We start from the raw sequence: 19573 nt of genomic DNA, 5'->3' as shown, positions 1-19573 counted from the left end.
CATAAGAGCACATAAATTTCAGAAAAGCAAGTTAGAAAAATAACTAATGATATAATTAATATGTAGACTATGATGCTGCTTTACTAAAGGTGAAAATGTTAAAATAAGTAAAGAAGTAAGAGAATAAGCATGTTGTTTCTAGAAATATTCCATCCCTCCTTCTGAAACTTATTAGTCAATTTCCCTAAGATGCCTGAAGGGTCTAGAAGATATTTTTAATGTAATTGTGTGATTGACCACCTATACTTTCAAACTTTTTTATTAATGAAGTTCTTGGAGATAGGAGAGAAAAATATATGCCTGTGATTTCAGCAACTGAAATTTTTTTCAGGGTTTAGTTCTCACCTTTTAGTGTTCAAATATTATATTTTCATCTACTCTTAATCCATCTCTCTCTCTCCCTTTCTCTCTCTCTCTCTCTCTCTCTCTCACACACACACACACACACACACACACACACACTCCATTTCCACCTCTTTTCCTCTTTGGTTCTCTTCCAGAGGCCATTCTTTCAGTGACAGACGTCTCCCTGGGCTGTTCTTTGTGACCACCGGCCCCGTTGTGAGAACTGTTTTGGTCTGGCTTTTCTTCATGCCTGTCAAAGGCCACAGGGTGTTGGGGTCTGAAAATAATAGCTGGCATCAGTATGGACCCCAGAGACTCCCAACACATCTCAATAAAATTTTCAGTGATCTCCATTTTCCACACAGCATTTTGGTTGTGGATGATACACCTCATCCGAAGAGAATTACACTGACCAGCATCTTAAGTGAAAAGGTTTGTTCAAACAGAGAATTACCTCCAATACCTTGTTTTTTTTAATTCTCCATTAGGAATAAAATCACCACTAGACCCCAAGAAAAATCATAAACATTCCTTTAAGAAGTACAAATGGGCTAAAACCTTTGATTTGAAAACCTCTGTGGCCCCAGCACTTTCAGCCACCTTGCAGAAAATCCTATGTGTGTAAAAATACTTGCTAGGACTATTTTCGCAAAGAAATGATGATTAAGGGCTAGTAGAGAAGCACCTTTCTATTGACTAATTTTGGAGTCATCACTTTATTCATTGTGTGTGTTTATCTAATATTATTAGCCACTTGTTGCTGGATTCTAAGGTATTAATTCTATGCAGCAGTTAGGACTTTTTGTGCTATGTTAGTATGAGGTTCCTTTTAAAATGCTATGTTTTTACCCCTGTTTTGCACGGTGCCAAAGAACTAAAGGACATACATAACTCTCGATCTATCATCTGCATTCCCTTTGCATTAGGTGTAACACTGGCACAAAAATCAGAGCCCCAGCTCCAATTTTTCCAGCTGTCTCTGTCGCCCTGTGATCTTTCGGTACAAATTTTCTAGCCTGTTTGAAAAGGCAGCCTCTACCCTCTTCTTTGATTGTGCTTAGGCATTTGGCCAGCCTGAGACATGGATTAATATGAACAGAATCATAGAGTTTTCTGAACATAAGTCATTTATGTGTGTTTAGTGGCAGATACCAAGCAAGGAAAAGGCAGACCGCAGTTGCCTTTGTATAGAGTCTGAGTAGGTTTTGATTTCACTCAGAGTCAAGAACAAAGCAACCTCTGACTTTTCCTCAAACTCAGTCCGTATGGAATGACTTCTAATGACTTCACGAACTGCTAGCCTTCAGATGACTGCTGCGTTTTCGCTTTTTAAGTTTCCTCCTTCTATGACGTTTTATGATTATACCTTATGGTGCAGTTCTATTTTTGTTCTTCATGATTTTCTGCGTGCTTTAAGTCTAGAGGGAATTTTTTTTAATCATTTGGCCAGCATCAAATGTGCTTTTCAGTTTGGGGATGATGTGGAGCGAGGCTTTCAGTACTGTGCCAACACCAAACATGGCATTCCCTGTTGAATGAGCCAAATCCGTCCCTGGAGTCTGAATAATTTAGAGGAGACGTGATGTCATTGTCTACTTAGAGATAAATGGAAAGGAGTCTGGGTGTAGACTTTTGGAGTGGCCTTTGTAATAACAGTAATTAAAAAAGAGCATTACCTCATATATTTAAACTTTTTGTACATACCATGTGCTTTTCTCATTTTTACTCACTATTACTCAGAAAGGGCTAGTAGTTCTGTTTCATTATTTTTGAAGTACTGTTTGATGACACTGGTTTTAACAGTTTCTCACAGTTCATTGCTTCAGTTTTCATCAAATTATATTTCTAGTTACACTAGACATTTTCATCGTCAATTTCCATATGCCTCAAAGATATGCAAGGACCAGTTAGCTAACAGCAAATTTGTATACCAGATAATAGCTGCTGCAGGACACGTTTTTCTCTTAGCACAGCCTTTTCTAAAATGAAAATCTTATACTCCACCAGGCAAACCCCTTGACGCCCAAACACACTCATATTTCTTTAACTAAATTAGCTTACGCATATGGGAAAGGTTGAGGATCATCATAGACTATTTAATTTTGATGTGTAAATCTTATAATAAGATAAACACTAGCCATATACATTTTCATACACTTCAGTTCCCAGCTGGTGGAAACGCAGCAGTCATACAATTTGCCAAAGATCTGCCAAGCTCCAAAGGATTCTGAGATCTCCTTCCCTTAAGTTCTACAACTTTCCCATGTTATTGTCATCACGTTTTGAACCTCCTGTTGTCAAATGAATGCTACAGATTAGGGCTTATTATATATTCTAGACAACTCTGAAGTATGCAAATAAGTGTTATATCAACAATTGGTGGTAAAGTTAAATATCAATTAGTCATCATTCTCAACAAATGATCAGCTTGTTTTGCTTATAAATTTAAACAACATAAATCACCAAAACTGACTGCAGCTAGCAAAATATAAAATCCCTAAATTGCTTTTTATAATATTACCTTTGCCTGAAAAATTTTTTTTATTAATAATATAACAATAAATTAAATATAAATCTTTTGATCTTTCAAAGATCAATGATTCCCATAAATGTGAATATCAGAAAGATTTTCTTAAAATGTTTTAGGATTACCGAATCCTATATTTTTTAACCTCTATGATCATAATGGGGCTTCCCAGGTGGCGCTAGTGGTAAAGAACCTGCCTGCCAATGCAGGGGACATAAGAGATGCAGGTTCGATCCCTGGATTGGGAAGATCTGCTGAAGGAGGGCAAGGCAACCCACTCCAGTATTCTTATCTGGAGAACCCCATGGACAGAGGAGCCTGGCAAGGCTATGGCCCATAGGGTTGAAAAGAGTCAGACAAGACTGAAGTGACTTAGCACGTGCACATGATTATAATATGTGTGCAGTGTCCTGACAAGGAATATGAACTGTTGGTATTCTAAACTTACAGAATGTGTAACACTTCTTTTAATGAAAGTTCCAGTCTACAGAGCCACAGAACTATGTTTAATGACATGAGGAAATATTCACAGTATCTATTTAGTTGAAAGAACAGGTTATATAGGTAATAGGACATGAGGAAGAAAGAGGGGAACTTTTATTTCATAATGTACTTCAGTCTTTAATTTATTTACAATGGCTTCTATTTTGTATTAAAAAGATTTAGAAATGGATTACAAGACTGTACAATAATTACTTGATACATATCATGCATTTTTTAAGTTAGTTTTCTTAAAAAACTAACTCATTTAATATTTGTAACAGCTCTATAAAGTAGGTACTATTAATATCTCCTTTTTACAAATGAGGAAACCCAAGGTACAGAGCGTTTAAGCAACTTACCCATGGTCACACAGGTAGCAAAAGGCAGAGATGGGATACCAGTCTTGCTTTGCCCTCAACTACTACAATATACACTTAACTATGTTCCAAATTTTACTTAATTTTTTGTAAAATACATTTGACTGAAAACTGTATAACCAAAAGTCAACAGTGGACAATTCTGAATGATAAAATTATAGTTATTTTAATTTTTTTTCTTTTTGCTTGTCTGTATTTCCTATTTTCAGAAAATAATAAATAGAAAAAGAAAAAATATTGAAGAGGAAAAAAATAATCTTTTTATAGTTCCTTCTGTAGTGAGCATTATTATAGAGCTGTGACTTTTTAAAAACTGTCCTCCTGTAAACCTTGCTTTTATTTTAGTATCTGGTAAAACCATGTCCTGAAGATCTTGGCCATTCATCTGTTTTCTTGTGTACAGATTTTGCTTTGTTTACAGATGGTCACTATGGGGAATCATGAGGACAGAAGAAGAAACTGATAGAACTTTCAAAACATAGAAATGCCAAGAAAGGGGCAAATTTAGAAAACATGCTTGCCATTATGAATGTCCTTAAATGTTTGTATATATTTCCATTGCATGCTTTCTTGGCAGTCTGACTTGCTAAGCAGGGCCATGGTGACTTAGCTTGCATCAGGAACCCAACAACTAGAACATCTTCACAACAGGTTGGTGAAGACTGATTGGGTCCACATTGAATAATCCTGTACCAAAAGAGCAATATTCTTACTTGTATTTCCTTTGAAAGCATATCTGCTTCTTTCAAGATTTCACTTAAAACACAGCCATATTTTAAGAATCACTTAGAATATTGTTTGGAATATTGAATAGAAATGAACTAGTTCCAATGAAGACAGACGTGGAATTGATGTAGCATCTGCAAACTTTAAAGCAAAAGCAGAAATACACTTACCTCTTGCATTTATATTTCATACAAAACAAGACAAGTCCATATGTGGACCAAAAATAGGTGTGGGACATTGAATGAGGGATGATGTTTTAGAATCTGTGTGTTTGAAAAAAAGATTAGTGACATTTTATGCTAGTATTTAATACTGCAGTTCTTCATGACAAGATGGCATCCCAAAAGGATGTAGAGAATAGAATGAAGGTGACTTGGAGACAGGAGAAGCCTGATCTAAGAGGGAAATGAGGGGTTTAATAAAAGAAGTCGTCAGGTAAGTATAGCTCTCAGCCTCTCTGGCTGGGTACTGCCATGCCTTCAGACAGTATTTCAAGATTTTGGTAATCTTTGTTTTGGGGCTTCCCTGGTATCTCAGTGGTAAAGCATCTGCCTGCCAATGCAGATGAGGGTTGATCCCTGAGTCAGGAAGATCCCCTAGAGAAGGAAATGGCAACCTACTCCACTGAACCCAACCCACTGAAAAATCTCACGGACAGAGGAGTCTGGAGGGCTATAGTACACAGGGTCGCAAAAGAGTCAGAGATGACTTAGAGACTAAACAACAACAAAACTTTGTTTTTATTACATGAAATGTATTCAGATCTCTTAAATCTATTCACATCTCTTCATGCCTTACGTCCTCCAAACTGTTTTGCTGGGGGTTACCATCACCTTCAACCTAATGATTGTTAGAGCTTGCAAATGACCTCCTAAAATTGACCCTAGCCCCCTAAAATCCATTCTCCATGCTGGGGCAAGTGTGGCCTTTGCAAAACATAAATCAAATCATGTTAGCCTTTCTACTTAAGATCCTTAAACAGCTTCCAGGAGCCCTTAGAATAAAGTCAAACATCTTCAACAGGGCCTTAGCTGTGACCTTCAAATGTTTTTAACTTGGCCCTTTAGTTCAGGCTTCTGCTTACAGAGCTGCGTACAGATCCCTTTTGAACTCAGCAACCTGCCAGACGTCTTCTCTTTTCTATGACACCCTTGTATTCCTTTCCTCACTCGGAGGAGGAAAAGTACCCCTACTTTAAGTTTTCTTTGTACCCGTTGCCTCTCCTTTTCTTAGATACAATTTTCACTTGTGTGATTATTTAAAGCCAGTCTCTCATCAGGCTCATTAGATTACATACTTCATAGTGTGGGAGAAAACTTTTGCTTGTTTGCATCATAAGATCATCAGCATGGTTTTGAGTACTCTGCCTGTCACAGAGCATGGCCTATAAAATATTTAATAAATAATCAAACCATAACATTAATAATACTTAGAGAAATGGAATTTAGTCTGCTGGTCTCTCAAAGTCAATTTTTAAAAAATGTATTTATTCATTTATTTTTGCTGAGAAGGAAAATTACATTATATGTTGCTTACTCAAAATATTGATATATCTTATACTAGCTTGTCAAATTGAATTATTAAACTTGAAAACCCCCACATACATTTTCTTTAATCAGGTTATTATGGGTCTTCTACACTGCCCATCTTTCAAAAGAGATTACTTTGGCTTTTACTTCAATGAGATTGCTCATCTTCCACCATGACAAGCCTATCTCAAGTACCACTAAATTCCATCCCACTTTCCCAGAATTGGGACCATGATATACGAAAGACCCAGCAAACACTAACTGACAACAGAGATCATACAGGTTTGTTAGGATGGAAAACATACCAGCATATGCTCAGTATCTTGCTCAGATTTTTTTTTTGAAATTGATTACTAAAATTATTATCACATAAATAATATTCATTTGATTTGTTGATACATGTGAGGCATTAACTAGTAAATATGGTAAGAATTAGTGAGTGTTTTGCAAAATTTTAAGATTTTTCACTTCCTCCATATTTATTACTTAAGCTGCTGGCAAAGGTGGTTCAGATTTAGTCTTTCTAAGATAATGACTATAAAATTTATTTTATGATACAAAATTTCACCAGTTCTAGTGTTTCTTGAATCTTTCTTAGTCACACACATTTCTATTGGTTAACCATAATGAAATTTTAAATAAAAAGGACAAAAACCATTATTTATATATTTATTTTGCCCACTTCAATAAGGATCTAGTAAAGAATCAGGTTAAGCACATAGCTTTCTTGTGAGATTATATCTTGGTATACTAAATATGTAAATTTTAAGACACAAATTCTTTATTTGTACATCCTACTATATTTAAAAACAAGGCTGCCTTTAAATGGATGAGATACATAAAAATCATCAGCTTCTCCATGAGAAAATCAACTTATGAGAGAGTCGTAAGTACTATTTCATGTTTTTGAAGATGTTAACAAACACCTTTAATTGTACTCTTTGAACTCCATAGGAAATCCTTAGCTCTTATCCTCCACACTGGTCTCAGGATGTCACTTCCATTCCTACACATATGATATGGATTTTCATTCATTGCGTAGTTGCTTCAATCACTCATGAGTTCTCTTATTCATTTTCTCATTAATTGACTCATAAGGTTGTTTAACAAATATTTCCAAATTTCTATTAATACTATGTGCATAGCACAAAAGAATGAAAACCAGAAAGGAATAGAGGGCATCATTCTCCAGTTTGAGGGGGATACAATGAAAACATTTAAAACAAGTTTTAAAAAAGTAAAAACTGTAGGAATTTAGAATGAAGTAAAGGTGATAGTTGGCTCAATTTTCTAATTGTGTCATAATAGTTCTATTAACAGTCACTGATTTCTGATCATATATATCTTAAGTTTTGTTGGAAAATGGAATCAAGTTTTTAAGTTATATGCAAGTATCCCTGAAGTATTGGAAAGCTGTTCTTATAGGGAGAATGAAAGCCAACTCCAAATAAAGTACTGAGATTTCAAAGGAAGTAGTATTCACTTTCCAGGCTTCCATCTAAGGTTCTCCCACACTTCTACCTCTCATTTTCTTCCCTGAATGCATTCTGAAATGATATTTTACAAGACACTGTGGCAGGCTATTGGGAAGTGTACTTGCCAGTTCCTTCAATGAAATCACTGGAGAAAGAGTCCAGATTTACATTCCATTAAAGGACAAAATTTATAATATTTGCATAGAAGCAAGCATAAACTTGGCATTTGACTTTCATCCTTCTTTTGTTTTCCATCAGAAGCAATAAAAATTGAATTTAACAACAACAAAAATGGATCTTATAGGCTTACTTACCTTAAAAAAAAAAACAAAACCCACAACTCCCAGAATATAACATTTAAAATTTGGTATAATGAGGCTTGATGTTTCAAAGCTGATGTCAAGGGACAGCCATAGTTCGCATCCAATCATTTTAAAACAATCTTTTAGTGTAGGCAGCTATATTGGTAGAGAATATGATTTCACAAAATGCAGTATGTTCAAATACATGGGATGAGAATTATTTGAAAAGTGAGTTTCTTTTGTTCTTATTGTTCAAATTCATGTATACTTCCCCAGGTTTTTATTTTGGTAGACAAATGGAAATAAAAATTCATAATCCTAATATAGGTTGGTCACTCTCAGTAGGTAACTGATTAGCAGAGACAAAGAAAGGTGAACTTCTTCCTACACTACGTTACAATTTTAAGCTATTTGCCTCAATTTCTCCTCACTCAATTAAATAATAAACAATTCTTCATCAACTTTGTAAAGATCACTGACTTGATTTTTTTTTAATATCATTAAGTGTCCTATAAAATGTGCCACTAAAGTAGAACAGGCTATTATTTATTTTTTGTGTGTACATTATTTAGATCCGGTATCATGTACAAACTAGTTTTGTTGTTTTGATTAACTATCAAGTTTTTTTTAAAAGGAAGGAAACCACAGAAATGATTTGGCTGGTGCAGATTTAAATCAGTCAAAATCAGTTGAAAAATTTTAACCATTTAGATAAGGAGTGTACTGCTAACTCACAGAATAAACAAAAGAAAACCAAGCATATCTTCAAAAACATGACTCCAGTCAATGTTTGCTGCTGGACTGGAAATCAAAAACAAAATATAAAAGGTCCATCCCACCACTCATCTTCGATGTTCTTTTACGCCAGTGCTCCTTGCTGTGGTTTATGCTGGGCAAGGAAAGTGACTGGCCTATGGTTCCCAGTACATTTGACAAGGACGGACACTCTGCACATACTATACAACAAAATAAATACATTAGCAAGACCATCTCCCCTTCATTTCAGCTCGGGCAGAAGACATAGCTTACTTCAAGTGCCAGGAAAGTCCATTGTAAAAGGGACATATTTTCAAGTGAATTCCGTTTGATCTTTTTTATAGGGGCTCCTTCCAGCCCCTCTCCCTTCCTCCCCTGACCCTGGAAACCAATTAGTCTCAACACACAGGCCACAGACCAGGTTGTAATGGCTCCTTTTTATTTTCAGGGGATATAATTTCAGCCAGGATGTCTAGCTCGTTGTCACATAGTATACCTAGCACACTTCACCCTCTCACACACATCCACTGGATTTCCCTTTGGAGAATGCCTCGATTTTTGAGTCTGACTCCTGGAAAGGAATTAAGAGCTGGTTGGCATCCAAATCCTTCAACTCTGACAATGGCATAACATCACAGGGTCCCCTCGTCTTTCACAGTCAACGTCATCAACCAAGTTTTCTAAAAGCTTTCTCTTCCTTATCTTCTGTCTTCCCAGCATCTCAGCGACTTTTCCTTTTCTTAAGTGTTTGCATACAATTCTGAAAATCTTTTCTTCCATAATCCAAAGTAGCAGGGGAAAAAAGGGGGCAAACTGATTTTTACAATGTTTTTGAATTGCTTATCCTTCGGGGGAAATGTGCCCCAAAGACCAAAATGTTAACACTTGGACTCTTTGCCTCTCCTCACCTCTCTAAATTGAACCTGGAGGTGAAAGAAATTGTCAGCTGGGTTGGCCTTTTCTCAGGAACAACATTGCAGAAAGAAAGAGGTGTGTGTGCATGCGTGTGTCTGTGTGTGCAGAAAAAGGTGCATAGCTTTACCCTATTAAAGTCTAAGCTCTGAGACGGGAGGAGACCCAGGGTAGCCCTCCCCCGTTTCAGCGCAGGGCCCGAGCCGCTCTCCTTGCCCCCAGGCAAGCTCTGCGCCCTGGAGCTGTGCCAGGACTCCAGACCGCGCCTGGCAGGTCGGTGGGGGGGGGGGGGGCTGGGGCCTGGGTGTTCCCTTTGCAGAAGACGCCCATTTGGAGGGAAAACTCCCTTTATTTTCCGTAGCCCCCCTCCTCAGTACCCTATCATTTTTACGCTGATCACACTCATGATGATGAACTTGCAGCTCAGCTTCCTGCCGCCTGCTTGACCCGGGAACACCAGCAGGCTACCGGCCTCGCCCTTAGCTCCCGCCTCCTCTCGCAACCCCGGGGCCTCGGGGCGCCAGTGGGGGCTCCAGCGGGCCGGGGCTGCACCAGGGGCGCGCGGGGGCGCGGGGTCCCGCCGGGGAGCGCGCACGGAGCGGCGCCTCGGCCGCCCTGCTTCCTGGAGCTCTGCTCCTTTGACCCCAGTGGCAGTCCCTGTCACTGCACCGCTCTCGTTCCCTCCGGCTCGCCGCGCCCTCGCTCCCTCTCCTCGCCCCCACGCTCGCTCTCTCCCCAGATCGAGGCTGCTCGGGTCCTTTCTCCCCCCGCCCCCCGCCTCCCTCTCGCGCCGCGCCCCCCGGCCCCCCGCCCCAGCCCGCGGCGGGACCTTCAGGGTCGAAGGTTCTGGCCCGCCCGCGCCCCTCGCCGCCCCCGCGCGCCCCCCGCGCGCCTCCCGCCGGCTCCGGCTGCTCCGCGATGGATCGCCTGCTCGTCGGGCGCTGAAGGCATCCCCGGGACCCGGAGCGCAGCCCGGGAAAGGTAATCCGCCCCGGGAAGGGAGGCGGAGGGCGGGGGAGGGGGAGGAGGCGGCCGGGCGCCCGGTGCCGCGCGCGAGAGGAAGGGAAAAAAATGCACACACAAAGCGGAGCCCGGGTGAGAGGTGCCTTGTCAGAGGCGCGTGCGAGGGGCTCGGAGGCTGCGGACCGCGGCTGCCCCGGTGCCCCTGACAGTCGCTCGAGTAGGCGCTTTCCGGGCAATTCGGAACCCGAGGAGGGCTTCTTTTCAACCCACGGAGCGAAAGCGAATTCTTTTTTAGGAGCTGTCTCCCTCCTACTCCCCATCTGGCCCCTCTGCCCTTCTCCCCTCCCCCCGCCCCCGTCCTCGGCCCCCGACCTCCCGGGGTCCCCACCTCGCCGCTCCCTCCTCCGCCGGGCTCTTTTAACAGCGAAGGAGGGGGTGTAGGCGAGGGGCAGCGGAGAAAGCCGGGCGGCGGGGATGGGGGTGGGGACGAGGGCACAGCGAGATGTTTACTAGAAAGTCCCGGGGTTCTGTGTTCGAGGCGCCCCGGCCTAGGCCCGGGTGCATTGTGTTGGCCCGAGCCCTGGGCGCCCGCGGCAGCCGGAGCGAGGTGCGGCGGCCGGGAAGGCGCCGCGCAGCTTTGTGCTAGGTCTGCGCTCCGCGGCCGCCCCCGGGCCGCCTGCGCGCGCGCCGCTCTCGCGCGGGGCCGTTTCTCACCCTCTCCCCGCGCTCCAACCTGGATCTCCCCCGCCGCCTCCGGTCCCCGTGATCGCAGCCTGCAGAGCGGGCCGGAGACCCGGGCTGGGCGGCGGGGGACGAACGGCCAGAAAAAGTAACCGTTGCCGCTCGATTTCTTCCCTCGGGAGGCAGGAGTTTCTTTGCTATTTACATGTAACAGGGTTGTCTTTGCAAAACCTTTGAATTCCGAGGTTTTGCGGCCTAGGAGGTGAAGGGGGCATTTTTCTTGGAGATTGGGGAGGGTATTAGAATCCACCAGCAAGGAAAGAAATTAAGGATGCCCCAGTGGGCAGATTTATACCACACCCCTCCCCAGGACACCCCAAATTAAGTGCAAATGCAGGTCTTGAAAAATGTGTAATTGAGATGCTGCAAACACACACAAACAGGTCAGGGTGGAGAAAAAACAAAACAAAACTTTAAGTGAAAGAAAAGATTTCCAAAGAGGGGGGTGGAAATCCATGGCCTCCACACCCCCTTCGAACGCTCGCTGGATCCCTCCCTTTCTTTCTCTGCCGCTCCAAGGATGCAGCCCGGCAGCTCCGGGGCAGAGAGCAGGGAGGCGCCGGCGGCCCCGGGCGCGGGTTCGGCTCTCAGGGTTCGGGGATGCCAACGCGCCCTGGAGGCTGACGTCGGGGGCGTGGGGCTGTGATGCTCGAGCGAGGATGGCGCGGTGTCAGAGCCATTGGCCGCCGGTGGTCATCAATCAGTTCGGGGCTGGGGAAGCGGTAGAGAAAGAAGGACAAGCGCCCAGCGGAGGCTGGGGCCGCGAGCGCCAGCGCCAACAGTGCCAGCCGCGGCGGCTGCGGCGGAGACGACGGCGGTGGCAACGAGGGACTGAGCGAGTAAGGCGAGCTGGTGCTCCAGGATAGAAGGGGGAGCTGTAGCCCGATCGAGCCGGCCGTGAGCCGGGAGGGCAGGGCGCGCGCACGAGTGAGTGAGTGAGTGTGTGTGTGTGTGTGTGTTTGCTGACCCCCTCCCAACTGCCCACCGTAGATTTAAAACAAACACACCAATCCAAAGTAGAGAATTCCGCACCCCCCGCCCCACCATATATCGACTCCACGCGTTGCCAGAGGCGCGGGAGAAAAGTCCTGCCCTTTCTCTCCGAAAGAATGTGCCAGCCGGGTGTCCGAAGTGCTGGAGACAAGTTCAGGTGTAAGTGCGTTGGGAGGGAGGGCGCTCAGTGGACAGAGGGCACGTGGGACTTTGTGCATCCGTCTAAAAACCTTGGCGGAGAAACCGCCCGGAAGGCTTCTGGGCATCGCTCCGGGATACAGGGATGAGTAACTGGAGATGGGCATAAAAGAGGAAGGGCGTGAGTTGAGAAGGCACTAGCTCTGTGCGGCAGAAGGAGGAGAGAGTGAAATTTGGCGGAGTTGGAGCCGGCGAGTTCCAAAGTCCGGCCAGGAGGTTGGTCGGACGATCTTCTTAGGGGCTAGTGAATAAAATGAGCATCCTTGTTTAAACGAGGAAATCACGGGCTCCTTTCTCATAGGCTGTGCCGTGCGGTGTTCGGGTAGAGAGGTCATGAGTTGTTGCTTTGAAACTTTTGGTAAATTGGACTTCTGGTGTCTAGGAGGTGGAGACAGTTATTTAATTCCTCAGCTTTTAATCCTTTCATTGCCAGCAGACTTTAAAAGGATTTCCCACTAGATTCCTAAAAAAGAATATTGCAAGTTGCACAGCTTAAGGCACAGGAGACGTGATTGCTGTCTAGGAAATGCAAAATGTGCTCACATGATTTTTTTTTTTTTTTTAAGAGAAAATCAAAGTAGCACCAGCATGAATATTTGGCAATGTCAGTCCCTTTTAGATTTTTCTTTAGGATTGCTGGCATTTAGTACTGAGTTCCTTTGTTTTGTAAAGCTAATGTATTGAAGTATAAAAATGGAAATTAAAAAAAGTACTGCTCTCTTCAAATATTATACGTAAAAAATAATGTGTGTGATGAGGATGAGGTGCTCCAAAATCTGATCATTTGGAGGGTTTTATTGCCTGTGTGAAGCAAGGGGAAGCAGGTTCTTAGTAGTTTGAGGTGGTGTATCATTCTGTCTTATTTCAATCTTTTTCTAGGTTTCTCAGATTAGAGGAGGGAGTTTACCAAAAAAAAAAAAGCCTTTCCCATGTGTTGGTGTTTCATATTCTTGAGATGATTATTATCCTGTGATGTGAATGGGGGTGAACATAGCATTTTTTAAAAATAAGCTTTTTCTTGACTTGTCTGTAAAGGTTCCTGTGAAAGTTTTGAAGCTCTCTGCCTCAGTCTGACATTTTCTTCAAAGGACTCCAGATTAAAGAAGATAGACGCTGCAGGGGCACTGTTTCGATAAAACATTTGAAAGAGAACATGGTAAAGATGAATTCAAATGAGGTGCCAGCCACCCATTTACCCTTTTGAGTTACAGGGGCCTGTGCTTGCTGATGAAAAGATGTTCTATTTGTCTTACTGGAGCAAAGGTGCAAAGAGATCTCATCTGATAGAAAAGGCAATCCCATGTTGACTATAGGACATAGTGGACCATAGAAGAGTGCAAACTGATCACCTTCTAAGTTCCTTCTTTTCTGGACTTCAAATGGGAAGGTCTGATGCTAACTACTGTAGGTCATTACCTAGATATTTACATAATAGGTATGTATCTTTCATTTCTAGGCCATTTTGCTGAGTTTAATTAGTGAGTTTACTCCAGGAACATTTAAACTGTTTCTGGCTCCGAGTGCAGAGATTGTTACAGAGAGGTCACAGTGGTCTAGACATGAATTTTATTTCCTTTGCTTCTTAATGTTCTGTATTTCACACAATAGACATTGATGGCAGGAACATAAGAATTGCCGTGTAATTTTTACACCACTCTCTAATTTATGCAAACATGAAGTTCTCCAGTCTGAAAATGTGTATTTTTTCCCCCTCTGTGCTTTGATGGCTAACATTCTTTTTAATGACAGTCATTTCTATAACAGGAAGATGTTTTCATTTGTATTTACTTTTCAGCATGTCGCAATTATGCAGTTTTGCACTTCATTCGTGTCTCAGTACTTTGTGTCTCAAAAGAGAATTACAGTACTTAGAACAGGACTGCAATTTGAAGCAGGTGTTGTGTTTTACTGTTATGCAAAATAACAGTAAAATATAATTGTGGAGGAAATTAAGGAAACAGCTGCAAACTTGGTATGAAAACTGCTACATTATGATTTGTAAGCAGTTCTTATAGATATCTTACATCAGAGAATCAGGCAAAGATTTTAATTTCGTTAATCCTACTGGCCTGGTTGTCTGTCAGCCGGTGCTTAGAGGACTCATACCTCCCATGAAGTCAGGAAGAAGAAAGAGAACCCAAAATGACACTTTGTTTAAAATGCCAGAGCAGGAGGGATTCATGTCTTGGCAGCGCCATTGTGTGTTAGGAACGCAGGCAAGGTGGGTGTTATTTAGCTTGCTTTGCTAATATGAAGAAGGCAATGATTTGAGTAAAAGGCTGTGGAATTTCTTAGCTCAGCTAGCATATGGAGGACTACACAAGCCCTGGGTTGTAAAATAATAAAATAAATGGCCTATGGCAAGCCATCTGCCTTTTGCTTGATATTTAAGGTGTTTCATGCCAAATTTAAATCTAATCTTATTATTCTAAATATTTTTATTTGAGATAGCATCTAAGATTCCCAGAACTTAATGGTGCACATGGTGAAAGTATTGTAATGCAGAGCGCTTAAAGTAAAAGAGTGTGGGTTAACCCAAGGGTATCCAAGGAGCATGCTGTCCCCTTCTTTAAAACTTCCCTGATCAATTGCAGCAGCTTAGAAGCAGGGATGGGCTCTGCTCAGTCTGTGCACACTTGCTATAAAAATAAACATCCTCATTTCTGAACCCAGGGCAATACATAATATAGTGTCTTTTATACAAATAATCAAAATGAGCTGAAAAAAATGTTAAAGGATGAAACCAGCTACTGAGAATATTGCAGTACCAAGCAGGAGTGAGGGCTTCCCTTGTGGCTCAGCTGGTAAAGAATCTGCCTACAATTCAGGAGACCCGGGTTTGATCCCTGGGTTGGGAAGATCCCCTGGAGAAGGGAAAGGCTACCCACTCCAGTATTCTGGCCTGAAAAATGCCATGGACTGTATAGTCCATGGGGTCACAAAGAGTCAGACATGACTGAGCGACTTTCACTTTCAAGCAGGAGTGAAGCGGTCGATTCACTGGCCACCCTGCTTTACTGCTCCTTCTGGTCTCCAAGAGGCTAGTAATGAATGCATCCAAAATGGTGATCCAAGCCTGGATGTGTTCAGCTTTCCCCTGAGTAGCTGGATGGTTTTAAGAAACTATGTTACATGTAGCAAGAAGGATTTTCCTTAACATAAAGTTCTTGGCTAGAGAGGAATCCATATGTATACCATGCTTTGAGTACCTATGTATTTTGGAACCACTGAAAAATTATATGTGATGTGTACATATGTTATGTGTGTATCATAGTTACACACAGGTATCTGTGATGAACCCAGCATTTTAAATTTACATTTGGCATTGTGTTTTATGGCTGTGCTAAGCACCGAGATTTCAAATTATTCTGTGACACCAACTTTGTACAGACCAAACATTCCAATTAGCAGGGAAGGTTTGGAAGACACTCCACTTTGAGCTCAAACCATTTATAGTTAGACACCATGGCAACTGTGGATGTGCCCTTCCGTAATTCACGTTAAGTGCCATAATTATAATAAAGAGGAAATCTTAGTTTGAACACCATTGAAATGATTTGCTAGCAGCCAGCCGTGTCATTTGGAGTGTCATGTCCATTCTGAAGTACGTGCTGGGTGGAGAGTTGGGAAAGGTTTTGTCTATGAAGTGACCACACAGATTAAGATTTTTCCTGAACCAATTTCACATCCAGGTGTCACATCTGACATTGTTTAGGACATCCTCTTTTTCTTTGTCCTCATTTCTTTTTTGTTGTTTTGTTTTTTCCAGAAACGCAGAGCGGCATTGATGAGTAGATCCTTGGGTTCAGAGGTTGGCTGAAACGCACCATGCTCGCTTCCATTCTTTGCTCCGGAAAGTTGTGAATTGCTCATGCCTATAGAGAGGAAGGATGGCACATGGGATTCCTTCTCAAGGCAAAGTTACCATCACGGTGGATGAGTACAGCTCCAACCCCACCCAGGCATTCACGCACTACAACATCAACCAGAGCAGGTTCCAGCCGCCACATGTACATATGTAAGTATCACTCATGAACTTAAAAAAATTAGCCATCAGGGAATTAGAAAGTTGCTAATTACTTGGAGAATAAAAGATGTATGCTTCACCAAACAGATGGGTTATCTGTGTTTCCAAGTACAGCTCAGAGGAATCCTCCACATCTGGGTAATGCTGAACCTTTCCAGAGTATGTACTGTTGATCATAATTTGCCATTAGATCTTTAGAGCCCCCAAGGGCTTGCCTACATTTTGTGGATAACAACAGAGAGGTTCAGATACTCGTCTAATGTCACACAGCGAATTTTGATAGATTCGCCTGACCCCTAGTTCAGTTTGCATTTACCTTGCATTGCTTGCTTCCCTGATGAAATGTCCTTAAAATTTCTGTAGTTTTTTCCCCCTATACCTCACCCCACCACCCCTTTACATTCAGCTGGGAAATAGGCCTAATTGGGACTAACTGTCCAGCCACTGCTAAATCTGTTGTCTTGCCTGTTGCTCGCAGAACGTGTACAGCATGCTGCTGGATTTGAACAATATGGGGAACAAAGGATTAAGGGACAGTGGGACAGTGGGTTCCAGGAATTGTACTTTTCCCTCACTCCCTAATACTTTTTAAGCCCTGTCTTGGTTTAAACTGTTTAAGGAACAAAGTGTGGGAGAAATCCAGAGGCAAGGATTTTGCAGCACCTGGGTGCACACTAGCTTTTTTTCTGTTCCTTTGCTACAGGATGTGCTGGGCTTTCAGCAGAAAGGGCAAAAGGTCACCATCTCCCTTGTTTATTCAAGGCCTGGTGCTCATTCTCTATTAGACCCTTCCAATGTCTAACATGAGTCTTTCATGGTAGGACTAAACCCCTTTGAAAAGCATTGTATAGTCAAGAGAGAAAGGAGGTTAGGGATCTGTTGACTGATTTTGCCATTCCTGGCAAAACTGAACTCAGGGCATGTCCAAGTCACAAGCTCTTTTTTTAAAGTAATTGTTTTATTTGGGCATTAAAAAAAAAAAACCTGGTAAGTCCGCCTCCCTCCCACCACCAACACAGACATACACAGATACATGCAACCCCCTCCTCAAATTTACAAACACTAACCAAACACAAAACTCTTTCTCTTGACTGCATGGGTATTGTCATAAGTACTAGGATGTTACTTTGCAAGTTTGCATGTTCTGTAGAGCTACTCAATTATCTATGATAGGATTTCTGCAAAAAAAAAAAAAAAGAAGAAATAGAGAAATCCTTGCAAATGGTTAACACTAAACTATTTCTAAGATTTTTGTACTCTCTTTAAATCAGGATATGTTCATAATAATGAAGGTTTCCTAACATGGTTTTAAGGAAAAGTTTTTAAGGGAAATATTTTTCTTTGTTAAAATGGCTTTTCTGAACAGTAACTGTGTGTTCATTTCAAATACTCCTTTTATTCTTCTGCTTCTAATAATTGCTTTTCCTTCAAATATGTTATAGAATGTGTGCAAACGGGACTTAGGAATCCTTGAGCTCTGCTTTGCTGGTGTAACATTTCTGTTAAAGAATGGCACAGCACTTTGTGGATTTTTGTTTCCTTCCAGGCAAAAGAAAGTATGTTTTGCCCCAGATTCCTTGGAAAACGACTGACAGGGAATCTCAGCTTAGTCTTTGCTTGTTTATAGCCATAAGATTCCACTGGTGAACTGTGAATGCACAGTGTTATTTTAAAAATCATGTAACCTTAGAACTGATGTACATGATCTAGCCATGAAAAATTTGAAGGATCAAATTATACCTTTTATGAAAACAAGGCTTGAAAAATGGAGTTTGCAGTGGCAGCCTGGACAGCTGTGTAGTCCTCTTACCAGACTTCTGCCCTGGGAGTAGAGGGTTCTTCCGCAGTCAACTCCAGCTGCCCTTTGCACCTTCATCACCCGTGAACAAAAGGTACCGGTGGAGGGCTTCCCAACTGCACCTTTCGTTCCAGCCATGCATGTTGGCACCCCGTGGGCCTTTCTGTCTTGCTGCCATTGCCTTCACTATTTCTCACAGCTGAGGCGCTCACATTTCAGCTCTGCTGAGAGTCAATTCTTGTCCCTCTGCATCTAGGAAACCTCTTCTCTCTTCCCCAGTCCAGAGTGACTATGCCCATCCACCCCCTCTACCAACATGACATGTCTCATCACTTGATATTTTCCTCCAACCAGACCACCTCCATTTTTATTCTTCTCTTTTTCTCTTCTCCCCTCCACTTCTGCCTACCTTCTCTCTCAAACTATGTCATTCATTTCTTTTTTTAAAATACTGGGACAGGTTTGTTTTATTAAAAAAAGTTTTTAACATTTATTTATTTATTTATTTACTGTGCTGGGTCTTAGTTGTGTCACGTGGGCTCCTCAGTCTTCATCGAGGCACGTAGGATCTTTAGTTGTGGCACTGTGGCAAGTGGAATCTAGCTCCCTGACCAGGGATCAAACCCAGATCCCTGTATTGGAAGCACGGAGTCTTAGCCACTAGACCACCAGGGAAGTCCTGTATCATTCATTTTTTTAAAGGCAAGGATTGAGCAGGTGATGGGTGTTTAGAAATATTGATTGATCACTTGATTGATCCATGGATTTGATTGTGCATTGTGTTGAAAAATTGTGATTGAGATTTGGAGATTTTCATTGGGATCTCTCTGACTAGTCTTAACACTCAGTGTTGTTTGAAGGAGTGTACACATTATCAAGATGCTTGCCAACCTTTTCCTTGACCTTTCTTTTCTTGCTGCCTTGGCACAGTGACCAGCCCATACTGGGCATTCAAGTTTCTTGGTTAAATATGATCATGTTATATCTAAAAAGATTGCCCTGAGTCTAAATAGAAACTTAAATTGGCTGGAAACTACCTATAAAATATTTAGTCCAAAATTTCTTCAGTTTTTCTAAAATTTTTAACATGTCATGGTAAGAGCTCTGCTCCTCTCCCTAAAGGTATTTTGTCTTTTCTTCTTGAATAGTTGCTCATTTATTTTGCATGAGTTTCTTAAAACATTGGCTTTCCTTTTGCACTTACAACTGACATCTATGGAGACCCATGACAGATTACCTGGACTGGAGTTACAGTGCTGGTCTGTTTTCTTTTTCTTTTAGGAAAAATCTGATCTTTTTCTTTCAGTAAACCTAGTTGAGGTTTATTTAACTTAGTTAAGAAATAGTTGACTTCCCATTTAATTAGTTTGTCACACCTTAACTATGTGACCCATCTTGGACAACTTACTTTGTCTTCTCTC

General features: G+C 41.9%; 1 protein-coding gene across 14 annotated transcripts in view; it reads left to right on the top strand.

Moving 5' to 3' along the window:
- The first annotated feature begins 9627 nt into the window (after positions 1-9627).
- The window catches only part of MPPED2 (metallophosphoesterase domain containing 2), a 204060-nt gene continuing 194114 nt past the window's right edge, over positions 9628-19573 (top strand). For 6 of the 14 annotated variants that reach the window (XR_014069250.1, XR_014069254.1, XR_014069253.1 and 3 more), the window contains exons 1-2: positions 9989-10413; positions 16097-16345. Coding sequence is in view for 7 of the 14 variants with exons in the window: in XM_081543540.1 (XP_081399666.1) it covers positions 16218-16345 (128 nt within the window). In the remaining 7 variants the exon portion in view is untranslated. Of the gene's footprint in view, positions 10414-10803; positions 12289-12802; positions 14549-16096; positions 16346-19573 lie in introns of those variants that run through there. The other 8 variants (XR_014069256.1, XR_014069255.1, XM_081543535.1 and 5 more) reach the window with 7 other exon arrangements.

Source organism: Giraffa tippelskirchi, chromosome 11 (assembly GCF_054371585.1).
Source record: "Giraffa tippelskirchi isolate mGirTip1 chromosome 11, T2T-mGirTip1v1.2.pri, whole genome shotgun sequence".
Lineage (NCBI taxonomy): Eukaryota > Metazoa > Chordata > Mammalia > Artiodactyla > Giraffidae > Giraffa > Giraffa tippelskirchi.
This window is presented reverse-complemented; position numbering and strand designations above follow the sequence as displayed.